A 22,494-nucleotide genomic window follows, 5' to 3' on the forward strand; every position below is an offset into this window, starting at 1 on the left:
AATAAAGTCGCAGGTTTACTTATACTGGGGCAGATCCAGGTTTGGTGGTGCCTGAAGCTTATGAAATTTGGGGGACTCTCTTCAAGATAAGAAATACAAAGTATGAGCACAAAATTAGATACATATATGCAAATGAGGGGCCTGAGGCTTACCCTTCTTTAACACCATGGTAAAAGTCCACCGCTGGCTCTAACTAGCAATGTGCAAACTGCAGGTTAGGTTCTCTTGGAAGGTCGGTCATCGAACCAATTTAGATGATCAAGACAAGTCTTTTTTTTTTAATAGAATGGAATAGAAATTATCGTGTTCATCACATGTTAGTATCGGTAAGGGTATGTGTGGCTTGGGTGGATGGTATACAATGGATTTGTTCCTTGGATAATAGTCTCAAACTTTCTTTTTTTTTTTTTTAAAGATTTTATTTATTTATTTGAGAGAGAGAGAATGAGAGATAGAGAGCACGAAAGGGAAGAGAGTCAGAGGAAGAAGCAGAGTCCCTGCCGAGCAGGGAGCCCGATGCGGGACTCGATCCCAGGACTCCAGGATCATGACCTGAGCCGAAGACAGTCGCTTAACCAACTGAGCCACCCAGGTGCCCAATAGTCTCAAACTTTCAAGAAATACTGCTGTGTGGGGCGACACCACAGCAGCCCTTCAGGATGGGCATCAACACCCCTATTTTCTCTAGCCTTAGAGTTGGAGTTGATTAGCGTGAGGATGGGATCAAGGAAAAGACACTCACATGAGTTAACCAATTTGCCCAGGAGCATCTGTCTCAGGGCTAATGAGGGAAAAGGTGAACAGCTAGCCAAAACCGGTCCATCACCCTCACGCATCACAAACCCAAACCCAGGGACCTAGTCAAAGTGCCTCTCAGCCCTCAGGGAGAGGAGACACTGGACCTGGCTCCAAGAGTCACTCACTGAACACACTGGAGGACTCGCTCTTCCAGAGACCATCAGGCCTTCTGGCTCCCTGAGCAGTGCCACGGCGGTCGGCAAGAACAAACACCTAACGAAAGGCAGCAAAAAGGGAGCCAAGAAGAAAGTGGCTGATCCTGGGCTCCTGGGTGGCTCAGTCGTTAAGCATCTGACTTCGGCTCAGGTCATGATCCCAGGGTCCTGGGACCAAGCCCCGCATCGGGCTCCCTGCTTTGCGGGAAGCCGGCTTCTCCTTCTCCCACTACCCCCTGCTTGTGTTCCCTCTCTCGCTGTGTCTCTCTCTATCAAATAAATAAATAAAATCTTTTAAAAAAAAGTGGTTGATCCATTTTCTAAGAAAGATTGGTATGATGTGAAAGCACCAGCTATGTTCAATATAAGAAGTATTGAAAAAAACATTAGTCACAAGAACTCAAGGAACCAAAATCCCATCTGATGGCCTCAAGGGTCGTGTTTTTGAAGTGAACCTTGCTGATCTGCAGAATGATGAAGTTGCATTTAGAAAATTCAAGCTAATTACTGAGGATGTTCAGGGCAAAAACTGCCTGACTAATTTCCATGGCATGGATCTTACCCGTGACAAAATGGGCTCCATGGTCAAAAAATGGCAGACCATGATTGAAACTCATGTTGACGTCAAGACTACCAATGGTTATTTGCTTTGTCTGTTTTGTGTTGGTTTTACTAAAAAACGCAATAATCAGATTCGGAAGATCTCTTATGCTCAGCACCAACAGGTCCGTCAAATTTGGGAAAAGATGATGGAAATCATGACCCGAGAGGTGCAAACAAATGACTTGAAAGAAGTGGTTAATAAACTGATTCCAGACAGCATCGGAAAAGATATAGAAATGGCTTGTCAGTCTATTTATCCACTCCACGATGTCTTCGTTAGAAAAGTAAAAATGCTAAAGAAGCCCAAGTTTGAATTGGGAAAGCTCATGGAGCTTCACAGTGAAGGTAGTAGTTCTGGAAAAGCTACTGGGGATGAGACTGGTGCTAAAGTTGAACGAGCTGATGGATATGAGCCACCAGTCCAAGAATCTGTTTAAAATTCAGACATTTGATGGTGACAAAAAATCTTACTTGTGATGTTAAAAAAAAGAGAGAGACCATCAGGGTGTTAGGGTCAGTGTTAGAGGTGTCCCTTCTCCCCCAGGTCCTACCCTCCTGTGCCCTGGTCTTAGGAGGGTTTGTCCAGCCAGGAAAGCTGCTGTAGAACTTCCGTTACTGGATCCCATCCTCCATGCCCCTGTCTGTCCTGGGGCCACACTCCTCATGTCGCTGAGTCCTGGGATGTCAGAGGAGGCAAATGTTATCTTTCCCCATTTTGCATAAAAGGAACCCTGAAATTCCAAGGGAACTAAGGGAAACTGAGCCAGAAGGTTTTAGCTTCATGTGTTCTGCTCCAGAGCCGCGAATAAAGGGTACCATGAACCCAGCCCCCCCACCCCCCCACCCCCCCACCCCCCCACCCCCCCACCCCCCGCACCAGAGGAGCCGGAGAAGGGCTCTCCAAGATATCCGGGTAACTACCAGTCCTTCCCCCACAAAGATCTCATGCCCTCCCACTCCCTAACTCCCACCCAGCCAACAAGCACACCCTCTCCGCATCCCAGATCCCAGGGGGGGAAGAAACCTGTGGGGACAATGCTCAGTCCCAGTGGGTTGCCCAGAGAAGGCGGGGCCGGCGGCGGCGGGGCCGCGAGTGAGGATGGGGGAGGAGCGGGGTCAGAACTCACGCCCGGGGAGGAGGCTCGAGAGGGGCCAGTCTTCCAAAGAGAATGAGCCCATTCAGAGCCGGGAAGGAAGGGGAAAAAACCTTGTCTGGTGTTTGACAAGAGGCGAGGAAGGGGGGCAGGGGTGGGCGCTGCTGATTCGCTTCTCCCCTCAACAGCCCCTCCAGCAGGGCCTGGCGGGGGAGCCAAGGGAAGAGGGTGTCTAAGGGACAGAGGTTGAGGGGGACCTCAGGGGGGAAGGGAGGGGGCTGCTGGAGGAGCCTGAGAGTGTGCCAGAAGGGTCCGTGAGGGGCCTGCGGGGAGGGAGGCAGGAGGAGAGGGCCAACTGCAGGGCAGAGGAGAGACAACGAGGGGCAGAGGGCAGATGCACGAGATCCTCTGGAGGAGGTACTGGGCCTGTGGGTGGTAGAGGTGTAGGGCCAGACCTCTGGTACTGAAGGGGCAGGGCGGGGCTCTGGCTTCGGGAGGTGACCTCTGAGGGTCAACAGGCTGGGGTCTAAAACTAGCGGCCTGTGAAATGCCAGTCAATCATTGACCAGCCACTGAGACTGGGGGACACAGGAGGCCACGTGTGTGTTGGCACCAGAGTCTCCTCCCTTCTGCCTACCTCACCAGCCAACCTGGGGTCAGAGGACTGAAAACAAACAGAAAAAGGGAGGAGACAGTCCACAGTTCGAGGTCCAGGCCACAAACTGGGGCCTACCCCACAGGGCCTTGAGTCTGGGGCACGAGTTGCTGGGGAAGCATCTGTGTGAATTAGTTACATGGAAGGAGTCCCCCAAGAGTAGGCACAAGGCCTCCCTGGGGCCATAGCAGAGTGGAATTTGGAAGCTTCTGATAAGAAAATCTGCCTTTCTAGGGGCACCTGGGTGGCTGCGTTGGTTAAGCATCTGCCTTCTGCTCAGGTCATGATCTTAAGGTCCTGGGATTGAGTCCCTGCGTCGGGAGCCTGCTTCTCCCTCTCCCTCTGCCTGCTGTTCCCCCTGCTTCTGCACACTCTCTCTCTCTCTCTGTCAAATAAATAAAATCTTTAAGAAGGAAGGAAGAGAGAGAGAGAGAGAGAAAGAAAGAAAGAAAGAAAGAAAGAAAGAAAGAAAGAAAGAAAGAAAGAAAGAAAGAAAGAAAGGAAGGAGAGAGAGAAAGAAAGAAAAAGAAAGAAAGAAAGAAAGAAAGAAAGAAAGAGAGAGAGAGAAAGAAAGAAAGAAAGGAAAAAAAAGAAAGAAAGAAAGAAAGAAAGAAAGAAAGAAAGAAAGAAAGAAAGAAAGAAAAGAAAAGAAAAGAAAAGAAAAGAAAAGAAAAGAAAAGAAAAGAAAGAAAATCTGCCCTTCTAAAGGTGGCCTTTTAAGAACACTTGCTACTTAGCCACCAGGAGGCTGCTCCCTGGACCCAGGGTTAGCCCTAGTCCCTGAGTAGAAAAGAGCAGAGCCCAAACCAACATACCAGACATGCTGACCCTGGGCCTGCTGCTGATCACCTCCCTCAGCCCTTCTCATCCCATCTCAGGAATGCAGGCCCAAGGCCTGGGGAGTTTGCCTTTCTCTCTCTCTAGGCTGCTTTGCCAAGACAAGAAAGCATTCATATGCACTCAGCCTTACCTGGCTTTAATGCATGAAGTACACAAGGCTTCCATCCTGCCCATACAAGACTGCCATGGTTTGTGTTCCTGTGTCCTGTACTGTCTGTGCATTTGTGCTGGCCATTTCACACACCCTCAGTTTATCTAGGGATCTTTCCTCAGATAGTAGCTGGGCTGTGTGGTCTTGAATAAGGCTTCATTTTGCCATTTGAAATATGAGAGAGTTGGATTGAACAGTTCCTGGTCACAGTGTTTTAGACTTCAGTGTGGGAGCAGTGACTCCTTCAACCCCATGCTTACCCCTTGAAAGCCCCATTGAGCCATCGGTCTGCCAGATTCCAGATTCTTTGTTTCACAAACACTGAGTTTTCCTGCTCTACTCAGCCCTCAGGACTCCAAACTCCCCTGGCTTGCTGCTGGTGATCCAGACTCCTGGCGTATGAATGAGGACACTCTTGCCCCTGGCTTTTAATCTGGGGAAGACAAGGCCAGGAAGTTTCCAGAAGCATAAGACTGTGGCAATCACTAAGTCCCGATTTGGGGAGACAATTCCAGTTTCAGATGATTTCATTCACTGGACCCATGTTCATGATTCTTCGTTTTGCCTTTTACATCCAGTCGTTCTGTGAGATCTATGGATTCCTCTTGCAATACATTTGTGCTTTTCCTGCCTCGACCATCGACCTCTCTTAGGTCTTCTCTGGGTGAAAGCACTAGCCTCTGATCTCCTACGTGCTGCTCTTGCCCTCTTTCAATTCTACCCCCCTCCTTTCCCTTTGGCAGCCAAAGTAAATGATTTTTGTTGTTGCTGTTTTAAAAGATTTTATTTATTTGAAAGAGAGACACAGAGAGAGAACACAGAGGGAGAGGGAGAAGGAGAAGCAGACTCCCCGCTGAGCAGTGAGCCCAATGCGGGGCTCGATCCCAGGACCCCTGGGTTCGTGACCTGAGCTGAAGGCAGATGCTTAACCAACTAAGCCACCCAGGCGCCCCAAAGTAAATGTTTTAAACATAGTTTCATTTGTTCGAGTGCTAAAATATCTCGCAATGGCTTCCCATTGCCTAAACTCTTGACTGTGACCCAAGATCTGAAAGAATCTAGTCTCTGGCTGTCACTTCAATCCCATAGCCTTCCAGCCACACGAGCTTCTTTTCTGTTTTCCAGAGATGCCAAATTTGTTCCTACCTTAGGGCCTTTGCACTGGCTGTTCCTTTGGCCTAGAACAACCTGCCCCCAGGTGTTAGCAGGACTGGTTCCTTCTGGTCACATAGGTTTCAGCTCAAATGTCACCTTCTCAAAAAGTCCTTCTCCAACCACCCAACCCAAAGTAGCCTTCTCCTCCCTCCTCATTCCCTTAGGGCCTCTCCCTATTTACATTATCCAATTATATAACTCCACACGTGTGACTACCTAAAATTGTTCTTTTTACATTTTCCCTTTGTTTTTAATGTTTGATGTAATATAGGGTGGGGCCTCCAAAATCAGAAACTTAAAGGTTTTAAAAAGAGCCCTATCTCTACCTCGGAGTTCTCTCAAAGGGAGAATCCTGCTTTGTTAGGATCTTATCCTCTTTCATTCTAAATTTCCCCATTTTTTTTTAAGATTTTATTTTTGGGCACCTGGGCGGCTCAGTCAGTGAAGTCTCTGCCTTCGGCTCAGTTCATGATCCCAGGGTCCTGGGATCAAGCCCCGCATCTGACTCCCTGCTCAGCAGGGAGTCTGCTTCTCCCTCTGCCTCTCCCCGTGCTCATGCTTGCCTGTTTGCTCACTCTCTCTCTGAAATAAATAAATAAAATCTTAAAAAAAAAAAAGATTTTACTTTTAAGCAATCTCTACACCCAGCATAGAGCTCAAATTTATATCAAGCCTGCGATTCTTGATCTCAGGGTTGTGAGTTCAAGCCCAACATTGGGTGGAGATGACTTAAAAATAAAATCTTAAAAAAAGAGAGTCGCATGCTCTACCGACTGAATCAGTCAGGCACCCTTAAACTGCCTCATCTTGGGGCGCCTGGGTGGCTCAGTAGAGTGAGCGTCTGCCTTCGGCTCAGGTCATGATCCCCGGGGATCGAGCCACGAGGCGGGCTCCCTGCTCGGCCGGAAGCCTGCTTCTCCCTTTCCCACTCCCCCTGCTTGTGTTCCCTCTCTCGATGTGTCTCTCTCTGTCAAATAAATAAATTAATTAATAATCTTTTTAAAAAAAATTGCCTCATCTTCAAATGAAGATGCTCAGTGGGGCTCCTGGGTGGCTCAGTCAGTTGAGTGTCTGCATTTGGCTCAGGTCCTGCTCAGTGGGGAGTCTGCTTCTCCCTCTGCCCCCCCCCACCGGCCCCTGACTTGTGCTCATGCTCTCTCTCTCTCAAATAAATAACTAAATAAATAAAATCTTAGAAAAAATGAGGATGCTCATTAAAAATTTGATCCCAGAATTATAGTAACGACAAAATGAAATAATGTAGTAGAAAAGGACTGATCAATCAGATGCAAAGCAGTATTAGCACTAAATTGCTTCTGGTCAGCTCCTGGAGGGCTGAGTAGTTGTTTTGTTCCTTTCAGCTTCCCAATCATTATCAACTGGGTGTTCAACTCCAGGGGATACTATTCATGTTATAGTTAACTTAAAGAGGAACCATTCACGGAAAAATACAATGTGGATGGTGCACCCCTGAGTGCTATTCACAGGAAATATAATATGAATGGTGCCTCCTGGGAGTTGTGTCTTGCCTAGCGAGGTGCTAGAGCTAAGAATTCAGGAAATGTTTGCTAAATGAGTAAGTAAATGGAATCCAATTTTACATCTTGCTCATTCTACTTCTCAATGTAAAAAGGAAAAGCTGACCCGGGGTGGAGAGTGGGAGATGAGGAAAAGCGGTCATTAAGCTACACACACTAATTAAGCATCTAGCTACAAGGCTTCACTGCTTCAATGAGATGGGTATGCGTGTGTGTGTCCTGGTGGTGATGTAGGGAGGAGGGGATGGATATTAGAGCAAGTATCCTGTTCCCGAAGGTCCTCTTCTTGACTTTCTTTGAAATATTACACCTCTCCTATCTCAGTGTGGTCTGTATCACGTTGGTGATTTGACAGCCCTGGATTTAGCACCCAAATTCTTACGTTGAATTAACGTTGTTCCTTCATAGAAAGAAAAGAAAAGAAGAAAAAGAGAAAGAAAAAAAGAAAAGAAAGAAAGAAAGGAGTTCTTAGCACCTACCCTGAGCCAAATTCTGTACTAGTGCTTCAAGTAGAGCGGTAAACAAGACAGCAGAGGTCCCCACCCCGCTTGGGTAAAACATACCACTTTTATCTTACATCACCCTCCAGGGGTTAACACCCTCAGAAATGGTGTTTAAATGGAGGCCAGAAGAATAAGCAGGCATGAGAGTATGAATGATACAGACGAGGCAAAGCCAGGAGGGTTGAGAAACATGGCCCCTCGGGTCTGGCGCAGGGGCCAGATCGTGCAGGGCTTGTGGAGTTATGATTTTATCCTGAGGTAATTGGGAGCCAGTAAAGAATTTAAGAAGTCACACGGTCAAATTTGAATTTGTTAACGGAACGCGGAGTCGATGGGGACAAAAGTAGGGGCAGGGAGACTTGTGAAGGGGCTACCGCGACTGTCTCGGCGACAGATGATGATGTCTTTAACCAGGGTGGTGCCAATGGAAATGGAGAGAAGCGAGCGGTTCCAGGTATATTAGGAAGCGAAATTCGACGGGGCTGGTGACAGAAAAATAACCGTACTGCCAATAAGGAGAGCATGGAGAAGAAACAGGACGCATGTTGATAAAAGACCAGTTTATTTTGCTCCTTAGCCCTGTCGCCTCAATAGACGGAGATGACAGTAAGACCAGGGGCGGGGCAGGCGCCCACGGAAATCCGGGCACTTTTATTTCCAGTGGGTGGACGTCACCGGAGAGCGGAATAAAGAACACAAGGCACTTCCGATTACTCCGGAAGTGAAGACTCCTAAGCTCCTCCGCCGGCGGAGGGCCAGGTTGAAGGGATGGCCGGGCGGACGGCGCGGCTGGTACTGCTAGCTGGGGCAGCCGCGCTAGCAAGCGGCTCCCAGGGCGACCGCGAGCCGGTGTACCGCGACTGCGTGCACCGGTGCGAGGAGCGGAACTGCTCGGGGGGCGCACTGAGGCACTTCCGCTCCCGCCAGCCAATCTACATGAGTCTAGCAGGTAAGCCCCTCCCCGCGGAAAACCCCGCCCCTCAGCCTTGGCCCCTCCCCTTGCGCCCCTAAACCACCTCTGAACCCTCGTTTCCCCCGGTGTCCGTTATGAGTGTGAATGGAGCCCCAGGGTGATTAGAGCAGCATCAGCCAGTCTTACTTTTTATTTGTTCAGTTAGTATTTATTTAATATTCCTGGGTACTGGCTGTAGAATGACACTGAAATCGGACCCAGTGTCCTGCCATTAGGGTCCACAGTCTTCATGGGGACATTAGCCTTCTCTAGCCTAAGGTAGAGGATGATCTGAGTCCTAAAGGACCCTTAGGTCAAGCAATCGCAGCATATGGGGGAGGAAGGAATCGTTTCTGGCTTTGAGAGGGCAGGATTAGGGATCATCTTGGAATATTCTGTGAAAGAAGGGCTTCAGGATGGATACATTAAATTTGGACCTGTGGCCATAGTGGTCCCCCGGTGTGTGACAGGTGTCACAGTAGGTTGGGTAATTTTCACAACCCTTTAAGTTTCCTTTCACCCAATTTTACAATGGGGAAACTTGGAGAGGTTAAGTGCCCTGCCCTAAGTCACATAGTCAGAAAGTGGTAAAGTGGAGTTTCCGGTTCTGGCCCGTCTGACTACAAGTTTGTGCTCTTTACTACCCCTTTGCATTCCAGAGGGAACAGAGAGAATGGAGGCCCTGGGCAGATGTGAGCGTCTCCAGTAACTTGGTTTAACTCAGGGAGCAGGGTGTGGGTGGGAGTATGGGAAATAAAGTTGGAAAAGCAATTTGGGGACTCACAAGTCATAGTGAAGAATTTGGGTTTCATTTTCATAGGAGGGGGGTACGATGGCAAGAGTTCCTCCCTGGCGAGTGAGAGCAAAGCTTAAGTTCAGCAAGAGCAAACATAAACCTGCGTATCCATTGATGAGTCTGTCAGATGCCAAAGTTCCCATCTTGGTGGAAGGAGAAGAGAAGAAATGTCTGTGTTTGCTCACTGCACACCCCCATCCCCTAAAATACATACACACACACACACACACCCCTTTCCTTTATGTGTGTGGCCTACCATGTCTCATAGATCCAAGTGGGAAGTTAGAATTTTAAGATTTCATCTGGTTCTCTCCATCCTGCAGGCCCTCTTAGCCTGCATTTGAGTTTGGGTTCTATTTGAGCTCTCTCTGTGCCTCCTGTGATGGGGAGTTCACCAGGTCCCGTTTCTCTGTTTCAGGCTGGACCTGTCAGGACGACTGTAAGTATGAGTGTATGTGGGTCACTGTTGGCCTCTACCTCAAGGAAGGTCACAAAGTGCCTCAGTTCCATGGCAAGGTGAGTTGGAGGGTCAGGGTAGGTATATGGTGATAGTGTTGTAGGAGAAAGATACCCCTGAGTCAAGCAGTCTGAGCTATGGGGTGATGGGTGTGTGTTTGGGGCAGGTGCCTATTCTCCAAAATCTGCTGGTTTTCATATAATCAGATGGAACCAGTGTATCTTGGCTCTGGATTTGGAGTAACAACATTTGGGAAGCTGTGTGACCTCAGAGAGTGATGCTGGACTTCTTAGGGTGGCTGAATGTTCACCTTGCTACAAGGATGAATTTCCTGACCCCCCCCCCACAGCATCCTTTCTTTTGCTTCTTCAGTAGTAGTTTGGATTAAAATAGTAATACCCCCTCAGATTGCCCAGCAAGTCCTGCTAGTGCTTTTTTTTTTTTTTACTTTAAATTCAATTAGCCAACATAGAGTACAGCATTAGTTTCAGATGTAGAGTTCAGTGATTCATCAGTTGCATATAACACCCAGTGCTCATCACATCATGTGCCCTCCTTAATGTCTGTCACCCTGTTACCCCATCCCCCCACCCACCTCCCCTGCTGGTGCTTTTTCATCCAATATGACCTTGTTCTAGACTATTGAGGTTGGCAAGAATTATTCTCCCCAGTTTGTCAGAGTAAGCTGAGGCTCAGAGGCCTGTGGTCAGCGGTAGAGGAGGAAAATATTAGGACCTCTGTTTTCTGGGTGGGAAGTCTATGTATGCTCTTTCCACCAGGCCATCCTGAGCCATCTATACTGGCCCACCTAGTCTCCCAGAGACCAGGCTTACAGTGCTATGAATGCTGGCTGGGACAGAGGGAGGACCTTCAGTTAGGGACTGGACCCAAAGAGGGACTGTACCTGAGGCTTCGGCCGAGGTCCAGAGCTAAGGAACCAGCCAAAGACCTGTTGATGTGGCACGTCAAGGAAAAGCAGGTCGGGCTACTTGGGCTTTCTCGCCCCTCAAGCCCCCTCCACGTGCTCCCTTTTCAGTGGCCCTTCTCCCGGTTCCTGTTCTTCCAAGAGCCAGCTTCTGCCATGGCCTCTTTCCTCAACGGTTTGGCCAGCCTGGTGATGCTCTGCCGCTACCACACGTCCGTGCCGGCCTCCTCCCCCATGTACCCCACCTGCGTGGCCTTCGCCTGGGTAGGTGACTTGGCAGGACTCCTGCTCTGCACCCTCCTCTAGGAAGGAGGAACTCTTCGATCCCCAGGCTCTCCCAACAGGGCTTCCCTTTACCTGCCTTCCCCTGTTTTCTTTCCTTCCTTCCTTCCTTCCTTCCTTCCTTCCTTCCTTCCTTCCTTCTTTCTTTCTTTCTTTCTGTCTGTCTTTCTTTCTTTCTTTCAAGATTTTATTTATTTATTTGACAGAGAGAGACACAGCGAGAGAAGGAACACAAGCAGGGGGAGTGGGAGAGGGAGAAGCAGGCTTCCGCGGAGCAGGGAGCCCGATGTGGGGCTCGATGCCAGGACCCTGGGATCATGACCTGAGCCGAAGGCAGACACTTAATGACTGAGCCATCCAGGCTCCCCTCCCCTGTGTTTTCCAGGTCTAAAACTGCAGCTGTGGGTGGTCAGGCCTAGGGAGAAAACAGGGAAGGTGCTGAATCAGACCTTACCTTCCTAGCAGAATCCTAGGCCAGGCTGTTTGGGAGGAAGGGAAGGAGGGAGGGAGGAGAGAAACATTTGGTCCTGAGGGAGGAAGCCACTAAGAGACCCAGTAGGGCAATTTACAAGCACAGAAGGGAGGTGGGTGGTAGAGACCCCTCTGCACGACTCAAAGCACCCTCAGTCCCAGCCCAGGCCTGGAGGTGTGGCAGCCACAGGACTCTTAGACCATCCCTGGGAAACTGAACTATGTTCCTTGTGAGTATCCAGAGAGCTCTGAGCTTCACAGTGCGACTGGTCAGAGGAGGCGGCGTCGAGGGCCCGAAGTTGTGTGAGAAGCACGGACTAGGGTACAGCTCTGAACTGTGACAACCGTGGGGAGGGCGTGAGAGTGAGGGGCTACCATCAGGGCCCCCAGTGTAAACCTTCTGTGTTCACTTGCCTGCCTGCCACCAAGGCAGCCATTCGTTCATGTATTGAGCACCTCCTATGTGCCAGGCACCTGGCTGAGTGCTGGAGATCCAAAAGTATATAAAAACAGGGAGTATCTGGCTGGCTTAGTCAGAGAGCATGCAACTCTTGATCTCAGGGTCATGAATTCAAGCCCCACATTGCGTGTAGAGCTTACTTAGAAAAAAAAAAACTAAACAGGGCGCCTGGGTGGCTCAGTCGGTTAAGAGTCTGCCTTTGGCTCAGGTCATGGATCCTGGAGTCCCAGGATCGAGTCCCGCATCGGGCTCCCTGTTCAGCGGGGAGTCTGCTTCTCCCTCTGACCCTTCCCCCCTCATGTGCTCTCTCTCTCTCATTCTGTCTCTCTCAAATAAATAAATAAAATCTTTAAAAAAAATAAACAAAAAAACAGGTTCCTGCCCTCCAGTGGTAACCACACAAGCACACAATCGAATGTGAAAGTACAAGTCTGGAAAAGTGCGTGGAGGAGATGTGCTGTAGGGGTGCATGAGGGAGCACTAGACCAGACCTGTACCGGGCAGTCAGGGAAGGCTTCCCTGAGGAAGGGGCTTTTGAAGTAAGATTGGAATGATGAATGAATGTTAGCTAGGTGAATTCAGGGAGAGTGGGAGGAGTCATCTACACAGAAGATGTAGAATGTGCACAGGCAGAAGAGAGTGAGAACCTGAAAGGCCGGGAGGCCTGCTGTACAGGAAGCCAAGGAGTGGGTACAAAACAGGTGGGCAGGTGGGCAGTTAATGGGGCCAGCCCGTGGAGAGCCTGGGGGCACATTAACACTTCAGATCTGGACTCTCGAAGCATCAGGAAGCCACGAGGGTTGGAGAGGAGAGGTTTCAGGAATAGATTTGCTTGGAAAGCTCATTCTGGCTACTGTGTAGCAAACAGATTGAAGGGGTAGAAGTGGATACAGGGGACTAGTGAGTTTTAGCATAGGGCACAGTAGCTAGACAGGGAGGGGGCATGGGTCTTGGGAAGGGGGATTTTAAAGAGAACTATGTTTGAGCTATGTTTTGAGGTGATTAACATTTTTTTTAAGATTTTAGGGACACCTGGGTGGCTCAGTTGGTTAAGCGTCTGCCTTCGGCTCAGGTCATGATCCCAGGGTCCTGGGATCGAGCCCCGCGTCGGGCTCCTGGCTCAGCGGGGAGCCTGCTTCTTCCTCTCCCTCTGCCTTTCCCCCTGCTTGTGCTCTCCCGATGCAGGACTCAATCCCAGGACTCAATCCCAGGACCCCAGGATCATGACCCAAGCTGAAGGCAGACACTTAACCAACTGAGCCACCCAGGTGCCCCAACATGTTTTTAAATTTATTTCTTTAACACATACATAGCTCTTACTGTATATCAGGTACGATCCTAAGCATTTTATAAATATTAACCTCGTTAATCCCTTAACAAGCTTATGAGATAAGTGGTACTATTATCCCGAGTTTACAGATGGAAACCAAGGACTGAAAAGGTAAAGTAACCTGCCCAAGGAGCCAGGGTTTGAGCCCTGCCGTCTGGCTCCTGAGTCTGCACTCTTGCCATCTTGACTGTGCTGACGAGCCTCAGCAGTAGGGAGGAGAAGGAGTCTAGGATGGAGCCCCAAGGGGCCCCCGAAACATAGAGGTCAGACAGAGGACAATGAGCCAGCAAGAGAGACAGGAGTGGCTGGAGGGGTAGGTGTGGTTGAGAAGCCCCGGGACAGGAACAAGGGGGAGCAGGTAGGCCGTTCTCTGGAATTCTGCTGGACAGTCAAGAGAACTGAAGGACACCCCTGGATCTGGCCACCCCAAGGCCTCTGAGGACCTTAGGAAAACTGGTAGCACGGGGGTGCTGAGAAGTCCACACCAAGCCTCAGACTTAGGTGACAGGGATTGGAAGGAGGCTGTTAAACCTCTGGGAAATGTCAGTCCTCCCTCATCTTTTCTATTTTTTTTAAAGATTTTATTTATTTATTTGAGAGAGAGAGAATGAGAGATAGAGAGCATGAGAGGGAAGAGGATCAGAGGGAGAAGCAGACTCCCTGCTGAGCAGGGAGCCCGATGTGGGACTCGATCCCGGGACTCCAGGATCATGACCTGAGCTGAAGGCAGTCGCTTAACCAACTGAGCCACCCAGGCGCCCACTCCCTCATCTTTTCTATTTAACAAATATGAATAATAAGTGTTATGAATTACATAATAGGCATTGTCCTAAGTACTTTACATATATTTTCTCATTCAATCCTCATAATACCACTGTGAGCTCTGAGCAGGGCTCAGAGGGGGAAAACCTTGTCCAAAGCCAGCAGCTCACAAGTTAGTGACTGGTGGAGGCAGGTTAGCATCCAGGACTGGCTCCAGGGCTCTAAGAGCACTTAGCTCCTCTTGTGGGCTGTCTCCGTATCCTGAGCAGTGTCTGCTGAGCATTTGCTGTGGGTAGAGACAGGGCTTAACACGGGTGGGAACGGAGGCCCTTGCCCCAAGAAGCTGAGCCTCCAGGAGGCGCAGGTCCAGCTAGCCCGGGAGGCAGAATGCAGGCAGAGCCCTGGGAGCAGTAAGGTGGGGAGGGAGATGGCGTCCTCTAAGTGGAAAAGTCTGTTGGGGAAGCCCAGAGGGGGGGAGGGGCTCCATCGGGGACTCATAGGCCTGATCAGGCTTAGACACATACAGATGCAGGGAGAGGAGGTTGGATTTCTGTATCTCGGGCTGGAGGCACAGCCAGAGCCAAGGGGCAGAAGGTGGAGGGGGTGGGACCTCGATAGGCAGCCTTGGAAAGGTCAGCCTGGCCACAGTGTGGCTGGGTGAAGGGGAGTGGAGGGAGGTAAGGTGGCACAGAGAGGCCCCGAGTGCTGAGAGGCAGGGACGCTTGTGTAGGCAGGGGCCTGGCACCCACATACCCTGTCCTGGGCATGGGTGGCATAGAACCACCACTTCCTGTTTAGGCCTCTCTCAGAGGAGGGAGTTTGGGAGTTTGGTCCTGGCCAAGAAAGCAGGAAGGGCAGAGAATTGAGGAGGGCACACCTGTCCCCTTTCCCTTGGGGTTCTTCCAGGGTCACTGCTGTCTGGGCCCACGGCTGCACTCCCGCCCCCACCCCTGGTAGAGAGCACTGGACAGTCCCTGCCTGAACTCTCTGAACAAAGCTTAGCACCTCCTTGGATAGACCGGTGGGTCTGGGGGGACCTCAGAGGGTCCCAGCCTTTGCCAGGGGTCACAACTCTCATCTTCATCTACCTGATTCCTGGGTCTTTTCTCTTCCTTCTTGGTGAGGGTCAGGCCTCCTGATACTCCTCAGTCCAGTCTACTGAGGACCCTTAGGGACAGAGCAGGAGATGTGAGGTGGAGAGAGGGCAGAAACCTGGGGCCTGTGCCTGAAGACATCCTACGGGATACAGGGTTCTGGAACATGGAACCCCCACATGCCGGCACTAGGTCCTCGAGGGACCGAGTCTCTGTGCCCACACTCCCTTGATGACCCAGTTTGGATTTTACACTTGATCTTTTAGTCCTATGGGCCTGTGTTTGCGGGGAGGGGATCCTGAGCTGAATGGAGTGTGTGGCAGTGGACTTTGTCTTGGGCTGGGTCTTCTGGAGCGAGTGGGGCTCCTGATTTCTGTTGGGATAGGATAGGACGGCTTTTTGCAGGTTAAGTCTTGGGAGAGTTGTCTTTCTCAGTCTTTTCCCCTGGGGAATGAGGAGACCCTGCCCTAGCAGGGCTGATGAAGCTTTGGCACAAGAGAGTAATCTCTGCCTTGATGTTTGGACCTGGCTTGGGCTGGGCATCAGCCAGGCTTTAGGGGAGCCTGCCAAAGCTCTGCACACCACAGACCTTTGACTTCTGGAAACTGGGGGCCCCTGCTCTCTGCAAAGCCAGGAAGCCAAACCAGTTCCCCGCCCCTTTGTCCAGTAAGGAAAAGTCCTCAGAAGTAGAGGTGAGAGAGTGAGGGTACCGGGAGAGCCCAGACTGTCTCTGCAGGATGATTGATGGAAGTGGGGACTGACTGTGCTCTGCCTCTGCTGCGGAAACCACAAGAAGAGACAGGTTGGGCCTGCAGCACAATGATGGTTAGACTTCAGGAGGGACTTCCCACTGGTCAGACAAGAGCCAGTGGAACAGGCAATGGCAGGAAATCAAGGAATCCTTTTTGATGGTGGAAAAACCACCTTCCTCCCATCTCCATCCGCCTCTTCCCCTATTCTCTCTCAGGAGTGAAGTGGAGCAGGATTGCCCTGCCCAAGGCAGGGGTGAGACATTGTGGCCTCTGGCGGGGCTGGGGGGGGGGCAGGATGGCAGCCGGCGTCATATTTAACATTCTGCCTCCCCCACTTCTGAGACACCGAGCTATTTAAAGACCCACATGTCCCCACTGCCACGGTGTCAATGACAGCCCCGAGCACTGGGGCTTAGCACTGGGGTCGAATTCCTGACAGATCTGGCTCATTTGGCACCCAACCAGTTTCACGGCTGTGATATTTTTGTCTCAATTTTCTTATTTTCCAACAGACTGAAACAGCCTCCTGCTCTCCCTCACCCAGCTTTCCCTGTCCCCCTCCATTTCCACCCTCATTGGCACCCTGCCCCTGGCCTCCCCCTTTGCTCAGCCCCTCCTGGCCTGTCTGTTTGGCTAGTTACCATTGGCCCCCCCCAGCTGAGCCACCCAGACGCCCGAATGGCTTCTTTTTGCCAGGCATTCTGCAGACATCATCTTCAGGACCCTCTAATGCAGTGGGTATCATTATTAACCCCCTTTGGTAGATGAGACAGCTGAGACTCAGATGTTTTATTGGTTCAAGACCACACAGCTATGTAGGGACTGAGGCAGAACTTGAACCCAGGGTCCATCTTATTATGGAGGCTCATTAAATTCTTGTGCATACTACGATTATTCCCATTTTACAGATGAGAAAACAGAGGCCCAGCAAGGCTAAATAACTTGCCCAAGGACACACAGGAAGTGTAGGGCCAGGATTTGAATCCTGGCAGTCTGACCTGGGGGCCTCATTCTTAATGACACTTATCTCCCAAGTCTGTGGGAGAGGAGAGGGTCAGAAGAGGAGTCCCTCATCATGGGACACTGCCCAGGGGAGAGGGGACTTTTCAGGGGTGCAGAATCCAGGCTTCAGGTGTGTCTCTGTAAGTGGAAGACCCTCCAGGGAGGCAGTTGAATAGGGGACCCAGGCAGCTCCCACTCTGTCCCGAGGAGCTAAGCCCCGCTCCCATGCTGCCCCCACCCCTGGAGCCACCACTTAGCTCGGTCCTCTTGTCACCTCTCGCTTCCTGCTGTGGCTGACAAGGAGGCCTGGTTGGCTGCCAGTCCCTGCTGCCTTCCCCTCCACCTCCCTCTCCCACTGGCTCCAGGACCATCCTCCTCCCCGAGGGTATCCCTATTCCTGGCCTGCCCCGGAGACCTGGCCCATGTGATCTCGGGGGCCCTGCCTCCAGCCCCAAGTCTGCTCCTCTCCCCACGCTGACCCTGAGCGTCCCAGACTTTGTGGGAGCAGTGTCTGAGAAGCTGCCCCGTTCTTTCCCATCCTCCAGCCCCCAGACCATGCCTCATATACCATCTCAGGGGAAGGGGCAGCACCAGGGATGGGACTGGATGGCCGTCTTCAAAAGAGAAGCAACCTGACCTAGAATAAGCACCTGATGTCAGGGCTGGAGAGGGAGGAAGGATCACTTAGGCTAGGCCCCGATTAGTCACAGGGGGAAGCTCAGGCCCAGAGGGCAGGGCCTTTGTCCAGATCGTGGGGAGCGTAAGCCGAGAGACTCAGCCTAGGACCCAGGCCAGACAGGCTCGCAGGGGGCTGGCTACCTGAGCCTCCAGAGACTTCTAGTGCTGACTGCCTTTGCACCGAGCCTGGCCCGCCTCTACCCCTTTACTTTCCCATGCTCTCATAAGCCCTTTTGGGCCTGCAGTAGGGGACCCATCCTGTCGTCTGACCTTCCTGCCACAGGACTGGACAGAGAGGCTTCTTCTCTGCTTCCTCTGTCAGGCTCCTGGCCAGTTTTCCTGCTGTCCTGGACCCAAATGAGCAGCTCCTGGCCTTTACCCGTCTCGGGTACGTCGATAGGCAGCCGTCTGAGGCAGGCTTGTCCCCCCGCCCCCTCCCCAGGCATCCCCCCCCCCCCGCCCCCGCGCCCGCCGCCTCTCTCCGGTGCGTCCCAGGCCAGACCGCTGGCTGCCTGTTTTCCCCTTTGACTCATTGCCTCTGGTTTCCCAGCCCAGTGTAGGAACCGCCCCCCACAGCCCACCCTTCTTTCAGTGATCTGGGCCTCGGCCATGGATACAGCACCAACTCCCACAAGATCTAGGACTCGTTTGCAAGATGTTTTGTACTGTCTCCTTGCAGTTCATTTCCAGGGAAAAGGCCCCAAGTGTGCTCCTGGGCCCTTGCCCACCACAGCCCCTTCAGCCTTCCACTCCTCCCAGAGCTTGGGAAGCAGCAGATGCCGGTCTGGCAGGTTGGGCCGGCCCACCCAGGGGGAGGCTCCGTGGGCCAGCCTCCTCCTTCGAGACTTGGCCCCGGTGGGATCGGCTTGATCTCCCTCCCTTGCTTGCTTTGCTCAGGACACACCCCAAGCTGGCGCGAGCCCCTCCACCCCACCCACTTCATTCCCGCCCCCAGAGGCTGAGGTCACTGGCTCCCCTGGCCCGGGTGGGGCTGTCATCACCTGCCGGTTGGGGGAGGAGGCGAGGCCCCCCGGGGGCTGTTGTCTTAGCGATTGAGTAAGCAGGGAACTTGGCTCTGCCGGAACTGGTTCCCAGGCCAGGCCGGAACCTGTGGAGGCCGCAGTCCCCGTGGCCTAGGGGGCTCAGGCTTGCGGCCGGCTGAGGGCACAGGTTGGTTCCGGGGGCAAAGGGGAGCATGTTTCTCTGCTCCACAGAGCCCCTTCCCCAAAGTGCCACCCCTGTGAGTGCTCCTCCCCACCTCAGGACACCACGCTGACTAGCGCCTCCCTGCAGGTCTCCCTCAATGCTTGGTTCTGGTCCACAGTCTTCCACACCAAGGACACCGACCTCACAGAGGTGAGCGCCCCTCCGGCTCACCCTCCTGTGTGGGAGGGTCCCAGAAGAGCCCAGAAGGGGTGGGGGCCGGCTCTTAGGTTTCGGAGGGACTCCCTTGCTCTGTGCTCGGCATTTTTAACCTGTTCGTGCACCTGAGCCTCACTTGGCCCTTGTGAGGTAGGTGTGATGATTGGCCCTTAACTGACGACGCCCCTGAACCTCGGAAAGGCTGAATCGCTTGCCCAGGGTCACCCAGCCAGTAAGAGCGCCACCTGGACTTGGGCCCACAGCCGTGGGACTCAAGACTGCGCTCCGCATTCTGCGGTGTTCTGGAGTCCTGGCAAGCATCTCCGCCCGTGCCCCCAAAGCCTTGCGGCTGAAGACATTTTAAACAGTTGTATGATGTGAATACAAGGGTCAGACCATTCCATTCAGGAGTGAAACAGCAATAGGCAGAAGGGAGCACAAGACAGACAGCCCCCCCGCCCCTCCAGAGGCCTTGGACTCCCAGGCCCCCCTGCCCTGCCCCGTCCCGGGTGGGTCCTCTCAGGGCCTTGCCCATCTCCCCCTCCCTTCATGCTGGCCCCTCATCCAGCTCTCCCTGTCTTCAGAAAATGGATTACTTCTGTGCCTCCACCGTCATCCTGCACTCCATCTATCTGTGCTGTGTCAGGTGAGCCCATCTTGGCCCCTGCAGGGGCAAAATCAGGCGCTGGGGGCAGAAGCGGGTCGCCTCGCCCACCCCTAGGGGTGTTGCCCCTGCGGCCTTGCACCCCAGCGCGCGCACGCACACGCACCCCTTCCGGGCTGTTCTGGCTGGGGACTCCGGGGTAGAGCGACGGGCCCTGGCTCTTTCCGAGAAGCAGTAGTGCTTGGGCCCACGCCCCCCCTGGGGGGGGGGGATTGGAGGCCTGCCGCGCTGACCTGTTTGGGTGGGGGAGGAGGGCCACGGCTGCCACACACTGATGTCAGGGTGAAGGGACGCTTAGGGAATGCTGCTCTGGGCACGGGCTGCCCTCCAGCTGAGCGGCTCTGGGTGGCGCGGCAGGACTGTGGGGCTGCAGCACCCGGCTGTGGCCAGCGCCTTCCGGGCCCTCCTGCTGCTGCTGCTGACCGCGCACGTCTCCTACCTGAGCCTCGTCCGTTTCGACTATGGCTACAACCTGGCGGCCAATGTGGCTATTGGTGAGGCTTGAGAGGGGACTGAGGCCCCGGGGGGTTGCGGGGAAGGGGGGCACCTGGACCATGTGTAGAACTGCTGGCCTGGGGTGGAGGTAGGGATTTGATGGTGTTCCTGGAGAAGGTTCTGGAGAGGTCTTTAGGGTGGGGGAAGGGGAAAGAATTTGGGGTGGGAGAGGAGAGTCTAAAGATGGCCCTGGGGTCAAAGAGCAGGAGGATAGGAGAGGCTTTGCTGGGGGGGGGGGACAGAGGGAGGTCCAGGGAGTGAGTCTCCCCTCCCCCACCCCCCCCCAGGCCTGGTGAACGTGGTGTGGTGGCTGGCCTGGTGCCTGCGGAACCGGCGGAGGCTGCCGCACGTGCGCAAGTGCATGGTAGTGGTCCTGCTGCTACAGGGCCTGTCCCTGCTTGAACTGCTCGACTTCCCGCCTTTCTTCTGGGTCCTGGATGCCCATGCCATCTGGCACATCAGCACTATCCCCGTCCACGTCCTCTTCTTCAGGTGGGTGCTTCTCCCCGCCCACTGGGCACCTTCTTTGTGCCCATCCTCACCTGCTCCTTGGAGGAGACCGAGGCCTCGCCCCCTGCGGGCTTGCCTATACTCACCCCCACGGGGTGCTTTCAAAGCCAGACCTCAGTGGGCTCCTCCCTCTGCCCACAGCTTTCTGGAAGATGACAGCCTGTATCTGCTGAAGGAATCAGAGGCCAAGTTCAAGCTGGACTGAAGGCCCTGGGAGCGGTCTGCCCCACTGGGGATCCTGCCCTCTCCCTGCTGGCTCCCCTTCTCCCCATAATCCTTGAGATGATTTTTTCCTTTTAACATCTTGAACTTGGACATGAAGGGTATGGGCCCAGAATCATGTAACTGCCCATCCCCTTGCTCACCCCCACATGGCCCTCACAGGTACTCGGAGTCTGTTCAGGCTTGGCCTGTCAGCATCTGGGGTTGGAGAAGGGTTCCGGGAGAACTGACGTGGAACTGCGTTCTTAGCTCCACTGAGAGGAGAGCTGCCTCTGCCTCTCCGTCAGCCTCTTCCCTCACCGCCTGGGTGGTTCCCACAGCTGTCTGTCCAGCTGGGAGACCAGGTTCCACAGGCCTTTGGGGACACAGTGGGGCCCCTTCCATTACCCCCTGCCCTCCTTCAGGGCACCACTAGGTGGCACTAGACTCTTGCTCTTTGGCTGCCCAAGTTCCAAGGCAGGTCTCCTCCCCTTGGGATCTTGACGAACCAAGCTGCTGGGATTGGGCAGTGGTCTCACCAGGACTGTTGTCTCAGCCAGATCCCCAGGAGCCAGCACGTGAGTGTGTAAGGGAGCGAGAACTAGACTGAGAGCATTGGGCATTGGACTCAGCGCGTGGGATGCTGGGTGGGATGGTGTATGAGCCTGTGTGGAGAGTGGGGTGGGACGGGAGTGGTTTGAAAGTGTGTGTTGCAAGACGAGCGGGGGAGTGTGGGTCAGGGCAGTATGCATAGACTGGGTGTGAGGTGGGTGTGAGTGCGGTGAGTGTACCACTCAGTGGGGGGAGGTTGGAGAAAAATGGGGGATCAAGTTACCACCACCATCTATCTATTGAGCACCAGCTCCAGGGCCCCAGGCCAGGCAGGGAGCCAGGATATCCTCAAGGTCTGGCTCGGCGGGGTACGGGTGTCCAGGCTGCATGTGGGTGTCCCTGTCCATGGCCCCCACTTTACAGTCCACCTCCAAATCTCAGAGGACCCACGCACAACTCAGATCACCCTCCAGAACCAGCCTCTCGGGAGGCAGAGGGAGGAAGGGATCGTGGGGGCCTCTCCAGCCTTTCTGTCACCAAGGCTTTGTTGCCCCCCCCCAGTGCCCTACCTGCTAAGCCCCTTTGTCACAGCCTGGACCTTGGGAAGGGGGGGCAATCTGAGGGAGTAGGGGGAGAAGGCCTGTGGCTGGGTCCGGTTTCTGGCCTTCCCAGAGGCAGGCAGGGGCCACCCTGTATCTGCACCCCGGTAAAGGTGACCCCTGCTAGTAGCCAGCGGCCCGAACACATTCCTGCTCCACAAGGATAGAATGTGGGGCTCCAGAAACTTTCCATCCAAAGGCAGTCTCTGCGATTGGAGCAGGGAGCCTGGATTCTTACTCTTTCCCTGCCCCCTTGTCCCTCCCTGTGGTGTAGAGGTGCTATGCTAGGACTCCAACCTCAGACTTGGGTGGCCCGTGTTTCTTTTGATACTGAGAACTATTTTAAGGTAGGAGGATAGCAAGGGACATTCTTAATAAACCAATTCTCAGCCTCACCTACCCTTGTTCAGCTCATCTGTGTGAGTAGAGGAGGCCGGAGGGAAGGAGAAGACGGCTGGCTGGAGGCAGTGTGCAGCTGGGGTCTGTGCCTGGGCAGGGAGCAGATGCAGAGCAGCGGGGAGCTCCAGTCCAGCTGCGGGGGGCGGGGGGGTTGCTGGGGGCAGTAGGGAACCGGTGCCTGGACTGTAACTCCTTCCCTGTGCACTCTCCACTTCAGTCTCCTGATTATACCCCTCTCCTCCCCTTCTGGTCTAAACTA

The 22,494-nt window shown here is 53.2% G+C and overlaps 1 protein-coding gene and 1 pseudogene across 3 annotated transcripts; both read left to right on the forward strand.

Moving 5' to 3' along the window:
* The first annotated feature begins 1,258 nt into the window (after window positions 1-1,258).
* Window positions 1,259-1,993, forward strand: LOC114198420 (small ribosomal subunit protein eS1 pseudogene; annotated as a pseudogene).
* Window positions 1,994-8,167: 6,174 nt separating this feature from the next.
* On the forward strand, window positions 8,168-22,231 carry PGAP3 (post-GPI attachment to proteins phospholipase 3). Of its 3 annotated transcripts, XM_028089894.2 has the most exons (8): window positions 8,173-8,441; window positions 9,659-9,756; window positions 10,734-10,886; window positions 18,747-18,809; window positions 19,400-19,461; window positions 19,837-19,973; window positions 20,262-20,466; window positions 20,626-22,231. In XM_028089894.2, the coding sequence occupies exons 1-8, from the start codon at window positions 8,261-8,263 to the stop codon at window positions 20,687-20,689; spliced, it is 963 nt and encodes a 320-aa protein (XP_027945695.1). In that variant the 5' UTR covers window positions 8,173-8,260; the 3' UTR covers window positions 20,690-22,231. The 3 variants fall into 3 exon arrangements, with proteins under 3 accessions (XP_087884412.1, XP_027945696.1, XP_027945695.1); XM_088028286.1 differs by lacking the exon at window positions 19,837-19,973 and having other exon boundaries at window positions 8,168-8,441; window positions 20,360-20,466; XM_028089895.2 differs by lacking the exon at window positions 10,734-10,886 and having other exon boundaries at window positions 8,171-8,441.
* The last annotated feature ends 263 nt before the right edge of the window (window positions 22,232-22,494 follow it).

The sequence above is a fragment of the Eumetopias jubatus genome, unplaced genomic scaffold (assembly GCF_037043125.1).
Source record: "Eumetopias jubatus isolate StellerSeaLion01/CBP00866 unplaced genomic scaffold, mEumJub1_p1.0 scaffold_10, whole genome shotgun sequence".
In the NCBI taxonomy this organism is placed as follows: domain Eukaryota; kingdom Metazoa; phylum Chordata; class Mammalia; order Carnivora; family Otariidae; genus Eumetopias; species Eumetopias jubatus.